This window comes from Caretta caretta, chromosome 13 (assembly GCF_965140235.1).
Source record: "Caretta caretta isolate rCarCar2 chromosome 13, rCarCar1.hap1, whole genome shotgun sequence".
Lineage (NCBI taxonomy): Eukaryota > Metazoa > Chordata > Testudines > Cheloniidae > Caretta > Caretta caretta.
The window spans coordinates 4,198,899-4,217,952 of NC_134218.1; the positions used below are offsets into that span (position 1 = coordinate 4,198,899).

Below are 19,054 nucleotides of genomic sequence, written 5' to 3' on the forward strand. Positions count from 1 at the left end.
TCTAAGGTGCCACAAGTCCTCCTTTTCTTTTTTTTAATGATTCTGGGTGCTTCAAGCGGCGACACCTTAAACAGGCCTGATTTTCGGAAAGGGCTGAGCTCCCAGGCACTTTCACCTGCAGTTAAATACAGTCCCAAGCCCAGCAGCAGGGACAGGCTGAAAAGGGGGAAGTGACACCCCTTCTGGAGCTGTCTAGTGCGATTTAGAGCCCCCTTTCCGCTGGGAGTTTCCAGAGGGCTCTATACACGGGTGGTCCCCCAGTATTGCGGACCTCACTGGGGGGGCCCGTCCCCTCTGCTGGGTGGGGAGCAGCACTGCCCTCTTGTGCCTTTCCCCAGACAAGGGCGGTGCAGCGGCTTCCAGGTAAGGGACACGTGTCCCGGTGCTGCCCCACCTCTGCTTTGCGCCCTGGCGCGGCGAGCCGGCGGCAGCTGGAGACCGAGCCGGGCCGGAGCCCTCGCGGAGAGAGAGCTGGCATCTCGCGGCTCCGCGCAGCGCAGCCGGGGCGCTGCGCCTGGCGCAGGGGGGATTTTCAGAAGGCGGCTACGTGGCTGTCCCCCTGGCCGGAGAGGAGCCGGCAGAGGCTGGGTCTGGCTGGAGCTGTTCAGCAGCTGCCCGAAGCCCGCAGCTTGATGATTCATCAGAGCTCCGTGGTTCTTACGCAAGAGGCGATTCAAGGCCTTGCTCTAGGGGCAGGGCTTGGGCTTCTCGGTTATAAAGTGGCTGGGTTGGTGGCCAGCAAGGCAGAGACAGCTAGGGCAGCAGCTGTGAGCACCAGCGCTCAGCCCGGTAAGGAGGGGAAAGGCAGCGGCTGGCTCCCTGTCTGCAGCCTGGGGGGGCGTGTGTGCGGCGTGTAGATGTGTATACCTGTGTGGGGGAACTCGCTTTATAAGCCGGGCTGCAGTTTTTCAGGATTTATTAGTTTCATTTTGGGGATGGGGGTGTGTGTTTAACACTTTTTGAGTTTTTATGCAGATGTCCAGCCATCAGAGGCTTTTTCAGGGCTTTCTCTTTGTACACGCTAGTGCAGGGAGCGTGTGTGTTACTCGTGACAGTAGAGCACACTGTAAAGCGTATGCTCTTTGTCACATTCAAACCACGTTCTTAAAGCACACTAGGGACACTTTAGAGCACACCAGCAGGGTCAACGGGGACTAATTATGCGCAATACATTAGTGTGCTTTAGAAATCATACCCCCTGGAATGCACATTAGTGCTGTGTGTAGACAAGCCCTTAGATACAAGTAACCATTTCCAGTATTTTTCTGCTGTTTATTGAGTAAACATAACTTTATTTATTTTTGTAATGGGGTGTTATAGCAGTGTTTATCAGTGAAAAGCTAAAATCAGAAGCCCTAGAAATACAGGACAGGATAGAAAGTAAGGTTTGCATCAGTCTTTTTTGTTTCATAACTGTTTTGTACTCTTGTGTGATTAGGACTGATTTTTATGAGTGAGCGTCATATATGTCTGTGTATCATATATGATCGTGTGTATATGCAAACTGTGTGTGTGTGTTTGTCTAGAGAGAGAGGTATAGATATAGCAGACTGATTTTCAGAGCGAGTTGGAAGCAATCAGCACCTTTGCAGACCAGGCTGATGAAATATGTGTGACGTTCTCCTTGACTTTCAATGAGACTAAGGCTCCTAAGTCATGTTGTTAAATTAGGGTAACATTTTCAAGTGTCATTTTTATTCAGTAAATTGTAAGAGCTTTAATATGGAATTACAAACTTTATTAAGCAGATGGTTTTAAGCTGATAGACCAGACTACTTGCCTGGCAGCTTGTTCTAGTTTTTCTAGTAGAAATTTGTATGTATCAATCGCAGAATTCTTAAATATTCAGTTAGACCCTTGATAAAAATCCATATAACTTTTTCATAGACTTTTTTACTAAAGGCTCAGAGGTAATATTTAAACTGGTGTAGTTCAGCTACAAGGGAGGGAAGGATAGCTCAGTGGTTTGAGCATTGGCCTGCTAAACTCAGGGTGGTTGTGAGTTCAATCCTTGAGAGGGCCACTTAGGGATCTGGGGCAAAAATTGGGGATTGGTCCTGCATTGAGCAGGGGGTTGGACTAGAAGACCCTCTGAGGTCCCTTCCAACCCTGATATTCTATGATTCTATTTCTTTTTAAAATGCTGAATGAAATCAGGTCATAGGGTAACAATCATCATATTAGTCACCAGCAGGGGTTTTACCCAGGATCTCTGGAGCTAAGGCCAGACTTTCAACAGCTTGAGCTAAAGGACAAAGTCCCCTAGTTGGTAGCTGTAGCAGACATCCTCTGTGGATCAGGCACAGAAGGGGATGCGTAACATACACTGAGCAGTGGGCAACAGTAGCATAGGGGATAATTGTTTGCCAAATGTCATGCAATTATGCCAGTGCAAAAAGAAGATCATCTCATTCTTTGCTCCCTCTGTCTCTCATCTTTATGCTGGACTTGACTTTGTCAGCTCCTAGATACACACAACTTCCTCGTGTTAAATGTTTCAAAGGCCACCTGCTGAGTAAAGAATTCTTTGACTATTGTGTCTGACTCCCTATTGCTCTCTCTAATCCAGATCGTTTCAGAAAACTCTGAATCATCCTTGTCTGACTGTTTTCTTCTCACATCTCCCTTTGTCTGTGAATCCACCTGCTGCACATCTCCAGACTCAAGAGAATTAAACTTTACCTTAGAGCTCTGCTCTGCCAAAATCCTTATCCATGTATCATTTCTTCAATGTGGCTACTGCAATACCCTCTTCTATGTTCTCTCTAAATCCATAGGGGCCCATAATGACCAATGACTCTAACTCCAGGAAGTGGAGCCATATAGTCTAAGGCGGTTCAAAATTGCCCGCTCTGACACATTCTCTGGAGTTCCCTGGGGTAAGCTTTACAAGCCTCTGACTGTCTTCTCGCACCCACACTTCTCATCTGCTCTAGGAACCTCATTCTGAGTGGATCGAGGTGACCTTCCTTTCACACTCTCTGTTTCCAAGTCACTGAATCACTTCCCTTCCTAAGACCCCACCTGTACGACACAACGGCCCAGTGTTACATAACTGACAGTGCAATCATGTATAACATTCTTGCATTCCAGAGCACCCCGTGAATGTTGGATTTGTGCCCCCAACTCTGGGGCTGATTGAATATTACTGTTGAGATCCCAATAAAGAGGATCTCTGCTTATTTAGGCTGGATCATTTAAAATCATAGCCAGGACTGAGAGATCTCAGCCCTTGGTGAGAGGTTGTAACTCTTGTTCTTCTTGGGCTTCTTCTTTTGGACACACCGGGATCCAAACAGAGCATCACTTCTGTGTAGGGATATTGACAGCATACTGGATAAGAGGTGTCCACTAATAATTCATGCTCTTTACTGTGTGTCTTTCTGAATGCAACAGAGCTGGAGCTTCAGCAGAAGTTAGCATCACTGCATTCCACGAGAAGAGAAGCAGCCCAGAAATCATTCTAGGGCCCAATCCAAGCATCTGGAGACGTCTCCAAATACCATGAGTCCTAACCCTAATACCACCCTCTGTGCTATGCTGTCCAACCACACACTGAATTTGAGACATTCATCCAAGGTAACATCCTGTTTGCTCTCGATGTTGGTCTAATGTGGTTTTAACAGGAAGGGGGTAACCAAAAAAGGCTCCGTGGCTCTCCAGACCTTTAGTGAAGCCCCACCTTGTTTCTCAAAGGGTATTAAATTTGTATGAAAATGTTAGTGTCTTTGTATTTTATGGAAAACCTCTCCCCCTCCACACACCCCAGGGCCTTCAGTCCTTAGCTGGAACCTCATGTTCTAAAAGGCTCTAATTGTAATTTTGTCCCATCTCAACGTCCAACTCATTTATTTTCTTTTAAAGCTGCTGGGATGTTGGTAACTGTCAGGACGTTCGTTAAATCACTCTGCTCCTCTTTTAGGGTTCTGTATCTGAGTGTCTTTGTTTTCTGCTTTTCGTGGGGCTCATGTCTGGTAAAATTCCCTACGTCACTGCAAGCCGGGGAAAACCTGTAATCCCAAAGCAGCTCTATTCACTCAAACATTGCACTTCACATCCTCGCCCCATTCAAGTCAATGGCAAAACTCTCCTTCAGACCAGGGAGGGGCACTAAAGAGGGATATGGAGAACATATACTCGTGCAGGGGTCTCAGTGAATTTGGCTGCTCAAATAGGTCTTTGTCTGCAGTGTGCTGTACAACACACAACATGGAAAGGCCCTGCCCCGAAAGGCTGAGAGCCAGCAGGGACAGGAGGGCTCATGCTGGGGAGCCCAGAGGGAGGAGGAATGAAGGGGATTTTTAAAATGGGTTTCAATCACTTCTTGTGGGCATGGCGAGAAGCAGGTCTTAAGGAGGCCTTAAGGAAGTGGTGGGTTAGTGAGTCAGGATGGGGGGGAGGGCGGGTGCATTCCCTGTCTCTGGGGCAGCATGGAAAAGTGAGTGGGAGGAGGAGCTAGATGGGGCAGATAACACTGTGATCCGGAACGGTGACCCAGTGGTAATTGCGAGAGGCCATTCTGGCACCCAGCTGCTGTTACCGTGAGGCTCCTCTACGAGAGGGCAAGGGAAAGGCTATAGTTCTTTGTGTCTCTTTTCCCTAGTGGGTGGTTACTGCCGTGGTGCTTTTCCTGGCCGTGTCTCGCTTCAGCGCCACTCCCACCTACCCGCGGAAAGACCCTGTGACTCACAACAGAGTGGTGTGCCACCAGTGCCCGCCGGGAACCTTTGTGGCCCAGCACTGCACCAGGGACAAACCCACCGTGTGCTCGCCCTGCCCAGACCTGCACTACACACAGTACTGGAACTACCTGGAGAAGTGTCGATACTGCAACGTCATCTGTGGGGAGCGGCAGGTCGAGCTGCATCGCTGCAACTCCACCCACAACAGAGTGTGCCGCTGTCGGCACGGCTACTACTTCGAGTCCGAGTTCTGCCTCGAGCATGCCGAGTGTCCCGCCGGGTCTGGGGTGGTAAAGCTGGGTCTGTATTGCAGCCGGATGACTGAGCCCAGGGGGGTAGAGCTGTGTCTAAGGGCCCTGTATAGTCTCACGCTATTGCTGTCCTGTCGGAATCCAGCAGGGACCTGCTAAGTAGCAGTAGCGGAGAATCTGGTGTTACGCATGCGTATTCTCTCACCCTATATATGGGCACCGCTGCCCTCTGCTGGATGGGATGTCAGATCCACTCCAGTGAGTAAGAGAATGTCGCCATCTAATGGCTCTGTCCTCTGAAAGAGCAGCAGCCTACTACTGTTGTCCAAGTATAGCTATTCCAATGGTTCCCGCTAATTTGGCCATCATCTCGTGTGGGCACCCAGGGCTGAAGGCAATAAGGCGAGTGGGCAAGGAAGGTTCATTGTACGGACCAGAAGGGGTTTGCTTGGTGTCTCAATACGGGGACAGCACTGACAGATGAACTTAGCCATGGGGCTGCTTTCTGGAATCCTTATTTGGTGATTTGGAAAGCACGTATTAAAGATGGAAAAGGGGCAAATGAAAATAAGACTGATATTTCCCCCTCCCCCTCAAAACAGCAGTTATGTAACAAAGAGCATTTAAGGGTGACTCAGAAGTGTAGCTCTCTAGCTCTGCATGACGTGTGGATTACTGAAGGATATTAGGGAGTTTTTATTTTTTCCTTAGCACAGCTCTGTCTAGTTGTTATATTACCCGCTTTCCTGTGGTATTTGAGGGCTTTCCAAAATTACAACATGTATACAAAGATGTATTTTTCTTTTTCCCTCCCCACTACAGTCATCAAGGACTAGCCTCTATTTATTTTGGATTTAAGCTGCAGTTTTATAGTAGGCAGGCTTGGTCTAGCAGTGTGTTTTGCCTCCTATGCTGAAGACATTGAGGTTTGTGGCTATGTTTCCCTGGCAGTCTCCATGACGGCATTCCAGATTCATAGGCCAGTCACCAAGAAAGTCCTGTCTTCTGTACACACGAGTCTCATGCGTGAGGTTGATGACTTGTTCCCATGGAATATGGCTATTGTGAGATGCCACGATTAGGCATGGTGAGCTAGGTGCCCAAATCACTTAGGCCAGTTCCATGTAGGTTGAGTTTGACCAGGTGCTCAGGTGACAGTGATGAGGGCCATATAAGTAGGATGGGGAGCCAGTGAAGGGAGTGAAACAGTGGGGTGATGGGCTCCTCCATTCTGCACCAACTATGCCTTTTTTAAGGTTAGTGGCTTCGTACCAAGCACGCTACCTTCCTACCCGGGGAATGACGGTAACAAAGCCCAGAAGTCATGAATGCGAACCACAGTGAGGTGCAGGCAGGCATCTCGATATAGCTGGAAAAGACATTTATTTTTCGCGTTTGCGACTACTTGGATATCCAGAAATAGGGAGGAGTCCGGGCGCGCACTGACGCGGTGGGCTGACATCACAGAGATGGCAAGTTCTTCAAAGGGCTTTGGAGCAGAACATGGGCTGCATTCTTTGGAGCAGTGACTCCTGAGATCACAGATTCACCCGTTAGTTTCATGTACAGGGCTCGTTGGCTTCCGTAAAGGCTGAGCGCTCTGTCCAGTGTGGGGTTTCTCTTGGCACACTGGCTGTTCTCTTACGATTTGATTTTCTGCCTCATTTGTTTCTGATCATCAACCCGTGAGTCAGGTGCATCCGATGAAGTGAGCTGTAGCTCACGAAAGCTCATGCTCAAATAAATTGGTTAGTCTCTAAGGTGTCACAAGTCCTCCTTTTCTTTACTCGAGTCAGTGTTCCCAACCCAGCTGGCTGGGACCCCAATATTGGGCTGTCTTGCAGCCAGATCCTAAGTTTGGTAACTGCTCATCCTCCTTGAAGGATGGGGACTGGGCTCAGGGCAGGGCCCCTTCTCTGATCCTGTGAATGATGTGTACGCAGAGCCTAATCTCTCTCTGACATCCCCTTATGCCCAGAGGGAACTCAGAGCACTGCCAGATGCAGACTCTTAGGGCCAGATTCACCATTGCTTTTCAACTTGAGCACTCATTTACACCAGCGCACAGTGGATGTCAGACATCTGGTAGTGACTTGCGCTTACTTTACGCTGGGGCAAATGACTGCGTAGGCACAGGACAATGGCGAATTGGTCCATCTTCTTTTACCGTGTTCCCTAAGGGGCCATTGTCCCAAACACAATGGATGTGTACTGCAGGTATTTCATTGCTCAGACTCTTTCTGTGCCCCGTTTTGCAGGTACTCCCTATCAGAACACGAAATGTGAGAAGTGCCCCCACGGGTTCTTCTCATCCTCCAGCTCCAGCACAGAGCCATGCAAGCCACACCAGAGCTGCTCGCAGCAGGGGAAAGAGACTAATGTCGTAGGAAACCAATTCCATGACACCCTGTGCACCACCTGCAAGATGTTCAAGGGAAACGGAACCCAGGAGTCAGGTGAGGAGCTTGGTCCCCTTGGGGACGGAATAGCATTAGCGGATGTAGAGTGGGGGATTATTCAGGTCTGCCTGAGTTGGGGGAGGGAACCTATGTGCGAGAATCATGTTGCTACCAGGGCTGGAGTGAAGCTTTCTGGTGTAGGTTGTTCTACCCCAATGTATCGGATCAGTTCCAGTGGAATTTAAAAGTACAAAATTGGTTTTAATTAAACTACAAAGAGGACAAACTATTCGCCCCCTAATTCACTGAAAGCTTGGCTAAGATCATCTTAGACAGGGTCCCCTGGCACCCTCTCCAGCCATTGTCTCATTCAATTAATGGAACTTTCCTTGGCTTTTACCTACCCCTGTTTTCCTCCCATCCCGATCTCTCAGTCTAGCTGTCAGGAAGATCTCCCTGCTGGCACCTTTTCTTTTTGCTGATCTCCTGCCCCTAGATAGTGCCTGCATCAGGGCACGAGGCATGTCAGAATCAGCCTGTTACATACAGTCTGAAGTAGTAGTGAGAACATGTTGTTCTGAAGTATCTGGCACTGCCCTTCTGGCAGCCCAAGACACACAGCACTGAATCATGCAGGAAACTGGAAATAGATTAGGAGTCTGCAACAGGTGCAGAAGTGGTGTGCCGCAGACAGGGCAGCTTTGCTGCCTCTCCCGACTGCAGCCACCAGTCTCTATTTTTTAACTTGTTTTAATTTTGGTTTCACTTCTAGTTAGTGACTCCTTCCCATTTAACCTTCATTCTCAAACTGACCCACTGAGGCAGATTGCCATATACTTGAGCCAGGCAGCTACTCCGGAGCCACTGCACTAGACCAAATGCGCTGGACGGGAATGAAGACAATGGATTTGCTCCCACTTTGTAGTGAATCAGTCCCTTTGACTTCCATGAGGCTGTATAGCTGTAACAGAGAGCAGAATCTGGCCTTTATGTCTTCAACAAACAATAGCTTCCCTTTGCCCAACATGCAGCGGAAGCGATGTTTCCCCCAGCAAATGTGGCAGAAGGAATCTCTTGTTTTCCATCCCCCCCTGAGTCCCTCTCCCTGGTCAACATTCTTCTCTCCTCATCAAGAATTTGATGCAACAGCATTTCAGTAAATTCCAGTCAGAGCAGAAGCTGGCAATTCTATAATAGGAATCTTGACTCACACTCTCACTTGACACTCCCTGAGTCAGCCTTTTCCCAACGGGGCAATGGTAGCAACTGAGATGTTCCTTGGAAAGGAAGCAAGTGACAATCGCAGTCGTCAGCACGTGCCCTTCTCTAGTTAATCATCAGAAACTGGCTCTGAATCCTGCCCTAGGGTTGTTTATATACACATACTCATCTCTTGAGCAACAGTGCACTTGCAAAATGGGAAACTTATGAATGGAGCGATATTTTTAACTCCCAATTTGCAAGAGTGTTGTCACTGAGCAAGGTAGCGTGTGTGTACTATGCCTGCATATGTCTTTATGTACATAGCTACAGATATACACAGGCACGTCGGTAATTGTATACAAATACAAACTCTGTAGATAGAGTTACATTCTCTGCTAGTGTAAACTGACATGACTCCAGGGCCAGATTAGCCCTCCTGTGGGCCCGGGGTTATTAGATTTTGTGGGGCCCCTGTATACAAGTCTTTTTCCTGGGAGGGAGTTTGGTGCAGGAGGGGGCTGGGGCAGGAGGGGTCTGGGAGGGAGTTTGGGTACAGGAGGGGATTCTGACCTGGGGCAGGGGGTTGGGGTGCAGGAGGGGGAGTGAGCTGCAGTTCCCGCAGGCAGCTAACACCAGCAGGGCTCAGGCAGGCTGCCTGCAAGCCGTGGCCCCACGCCACTTTTGGAAGCGGCCGGCTGCTGGCACGTCTCTGCATGCCCCTGGGGGGACGAGGACAGCGTGTCTCCATGTGCTGCCCATGTCCACAAGCGCCGCCCTCGTAGCTCCCATTGGCGGGAGCTGCGGGGACGGTGCTGGGGGCAGGGGCAGTGCGTGGAGCCTCCTTCCCCTTCTCCCCCCATCAGGGGCCACAGAGACATGCCAGCAGCCAGCCACTTCTGGGAGCAGCGTGGGGCCAGGACAGGCAGCCTGAGTGCCCCAGAGATCACTGCCTGTGATTTATTTTTGCAGGGCCCCCCTTGAGCTGAGGCCCCAGACTCCCTGCCTTAAGTCCCTGCCTTAATCCCGCCCTGCATGACTCTGTTGAAGTTAATGGAATTCAGCAGAGAAACTGGCCCAACCCATTCCTCCCCGGGTTCGAGTTCTGCTGTAAAATATTGAAAATACTCTAGGCTGATCTTACTCCTTCCCAGGGTTCCACTGAACATTCACACTAGGCCAAGCGAAATCCCCAGGTCTGGGCACTGCTACGTTTTGGGAGCGTTTGGGTCCATCTCTGTTGTGAGCTTCTGGCCTGCAGTATGACCTATAGGATCAGGCCCATAGGGTCAAATTCACTCTGGTGCAGCTCCACTGAAATCAGTGCATTTACACAGGGGATGAATGTGGTCCTTTAGCGTAAGGTCAGGGTTACTGGGACTCGCGTCAGCTGACCCATGTTAGGATGCCTGCGCTTGAGTATCTACATTGTATTTTAACCCTAGGTTAAGACTTTTCTAACCCGTGCTCGAACATAGGGCTCTGACGTCCACACTGCAGTGCACAGACCCAAATCAAAGTAACCATATCCCAGAGTCCCTAGAGCCCCTCCCCTCCTCAAGTGTGGCCCCTCTAGCCATAGGAATGTGGGTCTAACATTGACCAGTGAGGTACCTTCCATCTGTGTCTCCCCCCACGCTTTCTATCTGGGTCCTTTATTTTGAGCACTTAATTTTAATGAGGCGAGTGCCAGGTGAGAGCTGAATGTTGGACTGATTTTTCGGTTTGCTGGCTGAACGGAAAAATCGAAAAAACCCCACAAAATCTGGTTTGTTTTGAACTAGGGCTGTCAATTAATCGCAGTTAACTCACGTGATTAACTCAAAAAAAATGTATCGCGATTAATCACACTGTTCAACAATAGAATACCAATTGAAATTTATTAAATATTGTGGATGTTTTTCTACATATTCTGTGTTGTAATTGAAATCAAAGTATATTATTCTTGATTACAAATATTTGCACTGTAAAAATGACAAACAGAAGAAATAGTATTTTTCTATTCACCTCATACAAGTATTGTAGTGCAATCTCTTTGTCGTGAAAGTGCAATTTACAACGGTAGATTTTTTTTGTTACATAAGTGCACTCAAAAACAAAACAATGTAAAACTTTAGAGCCCACAAGTCTACTCAGTCTTACTAGTTTGTCTGAGAGATTGGCTGAACAAGAAGTAGGACTGAGTGGACTTGCAGGCTCTAAAATTTTACATTGTTTTATTTTTGAATGCAGCTTTTTATACATAATTCTACATTTGTAAGTTCAACTTTCATGATAAAGAGATTGCACTACAGTACTTGTATGAGGTGAATTGAAAAATACTGTTTCTTTTGTTTGTCATTTTTACACAACAAATACTTGTAATCAAAAATAAGTATAAAGTGAGCACTGTACACTTTGTATTCTGTGTTGTAATTGAAATCAGTATATTTGAAAATGTAGAAAACATCCAAAAAATTTAAATAACTGGTATTCTATTATTGTTTAACAGTGCGATTAATTGTGATGAATTAAGACACCAGGGACTTCGCGGACAATACCAAGCTGGGAGGGTTTGCAAGTGCTTTGGAGGATAGGATTATAATTCAAAATGATCTGGACAAACTGGAGAAATGGTCTGAAGTAAATAGGATGAAATTCAATAAGGACAAATGAAAAGTACTCCACTTAAGAAAGAACAATCAGTAGCACACATACAAAATGGGAAACGACTGCCTGGGAAGGAGTACTGCAGAAAGAGATCTGGGGGTCAGAGTAGACCACAAGCTAAATATGAGTCAACAGTGTAACACTGTTGCAAAAATAGCGAACATCATTCTGGGATGTATTAGCAGGGGAGTTGTAAACAAGACACAAAATGTAATTATTTCGCTCTACTCTGCGCGGATTAGGCCTCAACTGGAGTATTGTGTCCAGTTCTGGGTGCCACATTTCAGGAAAGATTTGGAGAAAGTCCAGAGAAGAGCAATAAAAATGATTCAAGGTCTAGAAAACATGACCTATGAAGGAAGATTGAAAAAATTGGGTTCGTTTAGTCTGGAAAAGAGAAGACTGAGCATGGACATGATAACAATTTTCAAGTACATAAAAGGTTGTTACAAGGAGAAAGGAGAAAAATTGTTCTTCTTAACCTCTGAGGACAAGACAAGAAGCAATGGGCTTAAATTACAGCAAGGGCGGTTTAGGTTGGACATTAGGAAAAACTTCCTAACTGTCAGGGTGCTGATAATCTCCATTATTGGGGATTTTTAAGAGCAGGTTGGACAAACACCTGTCAGGGATGGTCTAGATAATACTTGGTCCTGCCATGAGGGCAGGGGACTGGACTAGGTGACCTCTGGAGGTCCTTCCAGTTCTATGATTCTAAACATGTTCTCCCAGCTCTATGCATAACCCATCAATCCAGCAACTCACACAGGCAATCAATATTCTCTCCTCAGCTGGTTTGATTTACAGTAAACAAACAAATCTGCATAATTCAGGTGCTTTCATGCAGGCTGGAGCCGATAATCACGTGCTAGGGGCACACTAGTGCACTGACCTGCTTTGCACATGCACTGCAGTGTTTGTGTGTGTGCACAAGAAAATCCCATTATGTGCACACCCATGGCCACACAGATCTCTCTCTAGCCGAGTGCACAAGCATAGGGATTGTCACGTGTACATCTGGTAGTACAGGTGGGCCCATGATGTGTAGGCAGACAAGGTCTGAAAACCAGGCTCTGTATGCAGCAGGCCTTGTGCAAGAATCAGTAGGACAAATACATCAGTGGAAGCCAGGGGATGAGACCAGCAGGTATAAGATGGGACAAATGTCAGGGTCAAATTTTAGACTGTCTAATTTGAACAGTATTTCTTTAAGAGCTTGGGCTGTGCTGCTGGGTCTGACAGCTGGTTGACTGCCCACTTGGGGCTCAGCTGCTGACCTCATGTCATGGGCCTCTCCAGTTATACTAGGGTTTTTCTCCTAGTTCCGATCCACAGAGAGCAGTGGGGTTTGCCCTTTCATCCATGCACTCTAAACCTCATGCTGGTTTTCTCCTCCCCACTCTAGGAAATGAGGACTGCGAACAAGCAGTGATCGATTTTGTGGTTTACCAGAACATCCCGGTGAGAAAGCTGAAGCGCCTCCAGCAAATCCTCGAGGGGCACCTAAAGGGGATCCTCCACAAGGACACCAAGGCTGCCCTTCAGGAAAAGTTCCACACGTATCTCACCCAGTTGAAGAAGGACCACTTGGAGCTCATCAAAGTGCTGCTGGATGCACTCCGGGCAGCGAAGCTGTATACGGTGGAAGAGATGGTGCGGAAACGTTTCTCCTTGGAGTTAGAAAATTAACAGAACTGTTTAGGGTTTTTGTTGTTTTTGGTTTTTGTCTAGCTTGATTAATTTATTAACTTTCCACAAACTAACTCGAGGTGCACCTTGGAGAAGATGAATGGTGGGGTAGTGAATGGTGAGTCTCTGACTCATTCCCGATCCTCTCCATTCTGACAGCTGACCTCTGTCCCAGTGTGTGCACGCTGTCTGTCTAACATGGCCGCAGGTGAAGTCTGTAATGCAGGCTGTGCCTCGGCTATCAGAACTTCACTGCAAGTGGAGCTGGATGAGAATTCTGGGAAAAACTTGCACTTTGAATATTAACCTCCCCTCTGGGAAGCAGGGGTAGATGATGTTGTTACTTTATCAGAAATGAAATGCATAAGATTCCAGAGAGAACATGCCATATCTCTTGACTGCACAAGGGTCCCTGTTGCCCTTCCTTGGGCCACTGTGCAGAGTTTAATTTTAAAGTGCACCATATTTTTAAAAGAATATTTAAATGTTTCCTGGGGGAGGCTGCCTTTCACCTTCCAATGTTAAGTTTCTTTCAAAGAGGGGTTTATCATTGAGAGATGAGTCAAGTATAAGATGCCTCTGGGGTCACCAGTTACAGCCTCTTTTAAATGTATTTCTACAGTGCCTTGTTTTGTACAGTTTGTCATGTTTGTTTGATACAGAGAAATGCAAAGATGACATTTGCCTCAGACTCCATGTTATCTTCATCTGGCCTTGTCTTGGAATGCCCGATTTGTGCATTCACATCCGTACCACGAGTGCAAAAACTAATCCCTGTCTGCACCGAGAGGTTGTCTCAATTTCAGCCACCGATGCCAACCTCCATCAGACACCATTCAGCCAGTGCAAACGCTTTCAAGCAGGCACCAGTGCAAATAGCAGCTTTTCCTGTCTGCACTAGGGTTTGCACTGGTGTCTGGAACCAAGGCAAACCCTCTGAGTTAGACGTGGCCCTAGACTCCTGTCCTGTTGCGCCGCTCGGCCCTGGCCTGATCTCTGCCTTAAAAATGCAGCATCATGACAGGCGCCATTTGGTGTCCTCATGGCCTTGTTCTCCTCAGGGCCATGGATAGCTGCCACATGCATACATCCCTCAGCAAGCACTCACATTGCTATGGAGCCAACGTGCAGTTACATAATCTAAATAATGCCGTTCCTCTAAGTCAGGGGCTGAGAGGCCGAGTGTCTCACCACACACGTCAGCTGGGAGGAGAGTTTTGGTTTTTTAAACCCTTAGGGAAGTCCCTGGGGATGACTGCCATATGTACACTTCAGCTGATCTGCCATGACGTCACACAACCACAGCTTCCCTCTGGGACGCATTTAGCTTTTTATAGCTTTATTTGAATGCTTGCCAAGAACAGGCTATGGTTTGGAGGGGGAAGGGAGAGTGGTTTTCCTCCATCAGTGGTTGTTTAAAGGACGCAGAAAATTTCTCCACCTGGAGCAGTCTCCCTGCTGAAGACCAACTTTAAATGGCTCTGAGCACACTGGACTTTGAGCCTTAATTCATCTACTCCTAAACATTCCCGCCTTCCACCCCCAGAGTTTTAGGAAGAATGACTTACAGTTCAAGGAAGTCTGCCTAAAAGTCAGCTTTCTCAGTTCAAACTGCTCGAAGAGTGGAGATCCCCAGGGGACTATTACAATTGGAAACCCATATAGTTTTCATGTCATTGTGCTTGTCATCTCAGATCCCGGTACTAACACATTGTCCAGGCTGTGAAAGTCCCGGCATGTAAGCAGCACTACATTTAGCCACACCTCACCTAGAAAATCAAGTTGCTGAGAGGTGTGAAAAATCTAACATAAAGAGCCAGCTGCTCTCATCCACTCCCTCCTCGGGTGCCCAGACAGCAAGTGTGAAAAATCGGGAGGGGGGTGGGGGGCAATAGGAGCCTATATAAGAAAAAGCCCCAAATATCGGGACTGTCCCTATAAAATCAGGACATCTGGTCACCCTACACCCTCCGGACATGTGCCCAACTCTACAGCTCCCAGAGCCTTCTCCTGACCCCTGCATTGGATTCCCCCAGGGACAGTTTTGGTTGCAGTCAGGAATACAGGGTGTGGAAAGGTCTTTACCAGAAGGTTCCCCTGTTCCATGGGACACTGAGTCAGCTTTACATTAGGGAGAAGCCCAGAACTGATGATCAGGAGCATGTACCACGAAAAAGCTGTAGAACTGGGCTTTCTGAGTAATAGATAATTTGCAAAAAACCCCAACCTACCACATATTCCAGCAAACTGGTGCAGAAAGCAGATCCTCTAATGCAGTGATACTCAGACCTCAGAGGTTCAGGAGACAAATTAGTGATCAACAGGACCCAAAAGAGCCACAGTCGTGTGAATTCATAGTTTCATTTACTACAGTACTGTATATTCATATTTAAACAGTAGGACCGGTTAATAACTTAGTGCAATATATAACTTAATTGGTTAATTGAATAACTTAATTGGTTAATAACCTAGTAAAAGCATCCTGATTGGTTAATAATTAAATCACACAGTGTCTGATGCAAAGAGCCACAGGAGACATGTTAAAGACCCACTCGCAAGCCTCAGTCTGAGTATCACTGCTCTAATGATGTTAGGGCTCTGGGAGGAAATTCTCCCTTCACTGGGCTTGTGCACCATTTAAATCCATAGGGCCTTCGCTCACAAGTCATTTCACCCATAGCAGGCCAACTTCTCCCCCAAACCACCTGCCAGCCACAGGGACCCTTCACGCAACCCCTCTACCATCCTAGTATCACTTTGGTTAACTGGAATATCAGTCCCTCCCGACCCCTTGCCTTTCCCCGCTCCTGGCCCAGCCCTTCCAAATAGGAGATCTTGGAGCTTTTAAGAAAGGGATAAAAAATCACAGAGAAACCACTGATGTCCTGTCCCTTCCCCTTATAAAAGAGAGAGGCAGAGACAGGGCTGAGAATGGTGCAGATGTCCACGGAAGGAGAGTCTCCAGAGCACGACTGCTTTGCAGCAAGGCACGGGCTAGGAGAGGTGTATCTGTCGTTGCTGGGGGTGGAGAAGGCTGGGCAGGTGCTCCCATCTGACGCTCTCCTATGATGCAGGAGGAAGGGGAGACGCATTGTGAGGTGAAAGGACAAGAAGTTGCCTCGCTGGCCTCCAGCTGGCATGCATAGCCTCGGCTTTCACCAGTAAAGCCCTACATGGCCAGGGACCTGCCTTCTCCTCTTGCCCCCTGCCCTGCTGCCCCAGTTGTCATCCGCTTCCGTGTCCTTGGTTTAGAAGAGGGGGGCTGGTGGCATGACGGTCTCCCTAGGGGTAGGGGCTCTCAGTTTAGGAACCTGCTCCCTGCTGTGGGGTGAATCAGGCCCATCTATTTATGGGGGCTGTTACAGGAGAGAGGGGTGCAGAGTGTGATGCTGGGGGAGGGGAAGGGAATTTTGTTCTCTTGGGGGCTTCTGGTTTAGTTGGCTGATTTCTAACCTGGGTCGGGGCCTTTTTTCTCTGTTTTGTTTAAACATCTAACTCGCTGACAAGGGAGCAGTCTTTTTACGCCGTCCTTCTGTGTCTCAAGGGCCCTTCCAGCTCAGGGTTGTAAAGCACTTAATAAAGCCCCATGTCACCCCTGGCAGGCAGGAGCATGTGATTAGACCCGTTGGACCAATGGGGAAGTTGCAGCCCAGGCCGTGCTCACAGTTGCCCAGGGAGTTGGTTGCAGACCCAGGAGAAACCCTCAGATCTCCTGGTCCTGTGATTTAACCAGACGAGCATCTGCAAAGCAGAGGCCAGCCCCGAAATCTGTAGGACGCTCCAAGCCAGTGTCTTGACTTGGGTCCATCTCTGCCTGGTAGGAATAAAAAGCGCATCACTGCAGCGAGCAGCGGGAGAGTGGAATCCCGAGGACCCTCGGCCCCTTGGGTCCAGCATCACCTGCTCAGCCCCAGGGCTCAGCCTATGTTGGGGTGTTGTGTGATGAGGCGCGTGGGCTCCATGGCTTCCTCTGAACTATTATTTTTGCGAATACAGACTAACACGGCTGTTCCTCTGAAACCTGAACTATTATTTTTGTCTCTATGGCGGCGGTGCCCTCGGGATCCCAGTCGTGGGACTGAGCCGCACTTTGCTAGGTGGTCTGGCATTTCCCTGTCAGGATACGGGGCTGGACAGCTCATTGTCCTGCTTCTGATGGAATAAATTAGGGAGTTGCCTGTAGACGTTGGCTCATCAGGGCACAGGTATCACCCAGTGTCACTCTCAGAGCAGCCAAACAGTGCAGCACCTCCATGCAGTATTTGGACAGGTGCCAACCACACACCTTCCTCCCGCTCCGTCCTCTTTCTGCGGAAAATGACTTACCGTGGCCTTACCATCTGAGCGGCTGGAGCTGTGCAGCAGTGGGCGCCATTTCACATGGGCCAGGTTGGTCGCTGATGCGGGAGGGGTTTCCCACTTGGCCAGGAAGTGGTGGATATGTGTCAATTTGGGATAAATTGCTAGGTTTGTCCATTTGTCTCTATTTTGTGAGTCATTGGACTCTGCGCTCTGTGTGCCATGGGCTTTGGTCTCTGTGCATCTAGTTCCCATCACTGCAGCCTCTGGGCATTGCAGACTGACCCTGGTGGTGCTGTGTAATGAGGAAATAGCCTGTTTCTTGGGCTGTTTTTCCCAGAATGGGCTTTGTGCTTGGTATTTACATTGGCTGGAGTTTTGAGGGGCAAGGTTGGGGTGGAGTTGCCTGAAAGGGACACATGGTCATGAATGTGAGAGAATCACCCTATGGATGCAGAGGTGCCTTGCGAATGCTTTGAAAATCCTGAATTGTAGGCATGCCCTGGTGGGTCTGTTTTGGCAGCATCCTCTCCTGGGGCGGGCGAGGTTTGGGTGAGTTTGTAGGGAGGGTTTGTGGCTGGGATTCATTAGGGAACAACTCCATTTCTGGGACTGCTTTGTCAGGCTGGGGTGTGAGGATTTGGGGATCTTTTCATCAAGCGGGGCTGCTTTGGTATTTGGTTCGGTTTCTCGGTTGTTGGTAGGAATCGTGATTACCGCTGGTTTGGGAGGCTGTGTGGGGTGGGGAGGGAGGTTCCCCTGTAGCACCTCATTTTGACTTATACAGAATTTCTACATGCTGAAAACGTCTCCCTGCTGTGTGAACTTGCAGAGTGATGGGGGCTGCTCTCTTATTTACAAAGGTCTCCAATTCCCTTAGCACGTATTCCAGGAAACCATTCAGTTTCCAGGAAGCTTCATCTTGCCATTAAATCCTGCATGTTAACACGGTGTCAGTTAATTCAGCCTTCCTGGAAACAGGATGATTTCTCCCAGACCTGAGGTGTGTTAGCTTCCTCCTATGTAAGTCATGCTTCTCATTCCAACCCATTTACTGAACCCTTAGAAAACGGCTCAGCCCACTCCCCATCCACTCTGCTCCTCTTTGTATTTCTCAGGCTGCTAAGAATTGGGAGGGTGAAAATAAAAGTAGTTAGGAACATAGGAACTGGCCGTCTGGATTACATGCCAGCTCCATCTCATCCACTATCTTTGACAGTGGCCAGCCCCAGACCCCTCAGGGAAGGAGTAAGAACCCCACAGCAGCAGATGTGGGATAAGCTGCCCCCCCTCTACATTAGATTTCATCCTGGTCTCTAAAAGGCAGAGATCATCTTAAGCCCCAAAGCACGAGGTTTGATATCCCTTACAACCGTTTTGTTATGATAAATATGCTATTAATTTATAAGAACTCCAGATTGTGGGTGAATGGCTTAGGGAAAGCCCAGATAAGGGTCTTTTTTCTAGAGAAGGGATTGGAAACCCCTTTATGGACCCCATCATGGCTTCCTTAAAGCCATGAGAGGGCTGGGATGAAAGGTGCCCAAGAAAGGCAATTTACAGAATAGGGAAAAAATCTCCTATTGAGGAGAAATCCCACGGAGAGCACGTTCTGGCTCCCTAAAATAGTGCTGAGAAAACATTTATTTTGTGGTTGGTTCATTGTTCTTTGTGCTGGAGAAAGCCGTGGGTGGGGGGGTTCTTTACAGGCTCATGTTTGCTGGCATTAACAATGCTATTCTTTTTTTTTTTGGACTGAGTCACAAGATTCATTGCTTTGTCAGAGCTGACCAAGCTGCTCCCCGCCCCCCTGGCAGCTGCTGGTGAAATGCAAACAGTGACTAAGTCATGAGATAAACTTCACCTCAGGCCAGTATCATCAGCA

General features: G+C 48.2%; 1 protein-coding gene across 2 annotated transcripts; it reads left to right on the plus strand.

The window, feature by feature from the left end:
* Positions 1 to 407: 407 nt before the first annotated feature.
* TNFRSF6B (TNF receptor superfamily member 6b) lies at positions 408 to 13,548 on the plus strand. Of its 2 annotated transcripts, XM_075118663.1 has the most exons (6): positions 408 to 789; positions 2,778 to 2,879; positions 3,397 to 3,579; positions 4,604 to 4,982; positions 7,192 to 7,389; positions 12,587 to 13,548. In XM_075118663.1, exons 3-6 carry the CDS (start codon positions 3,505 to 3,507, stop codon positions 12,868 to 12,870), a joined length of 936 nt encoding a protein of 311 aa, XP_074974764.1. In that variant the 5' UTR covers positions 408 to 789; positions 2,778 to 2,879; positions 3,397 to 3,504; the 3' UTR covers positions 12,871 to 13,548. The 2 variants fall into 2 exon arrangements, with proteins under 2 accessions (XP_074974764.1, XP_048676369.1); XM_048820412.2 differs by lacking the exon at positions 2,778 to 2,879.
* Positions 13,549 to 19,054: the final 5,506 nt, after the last annotated feature.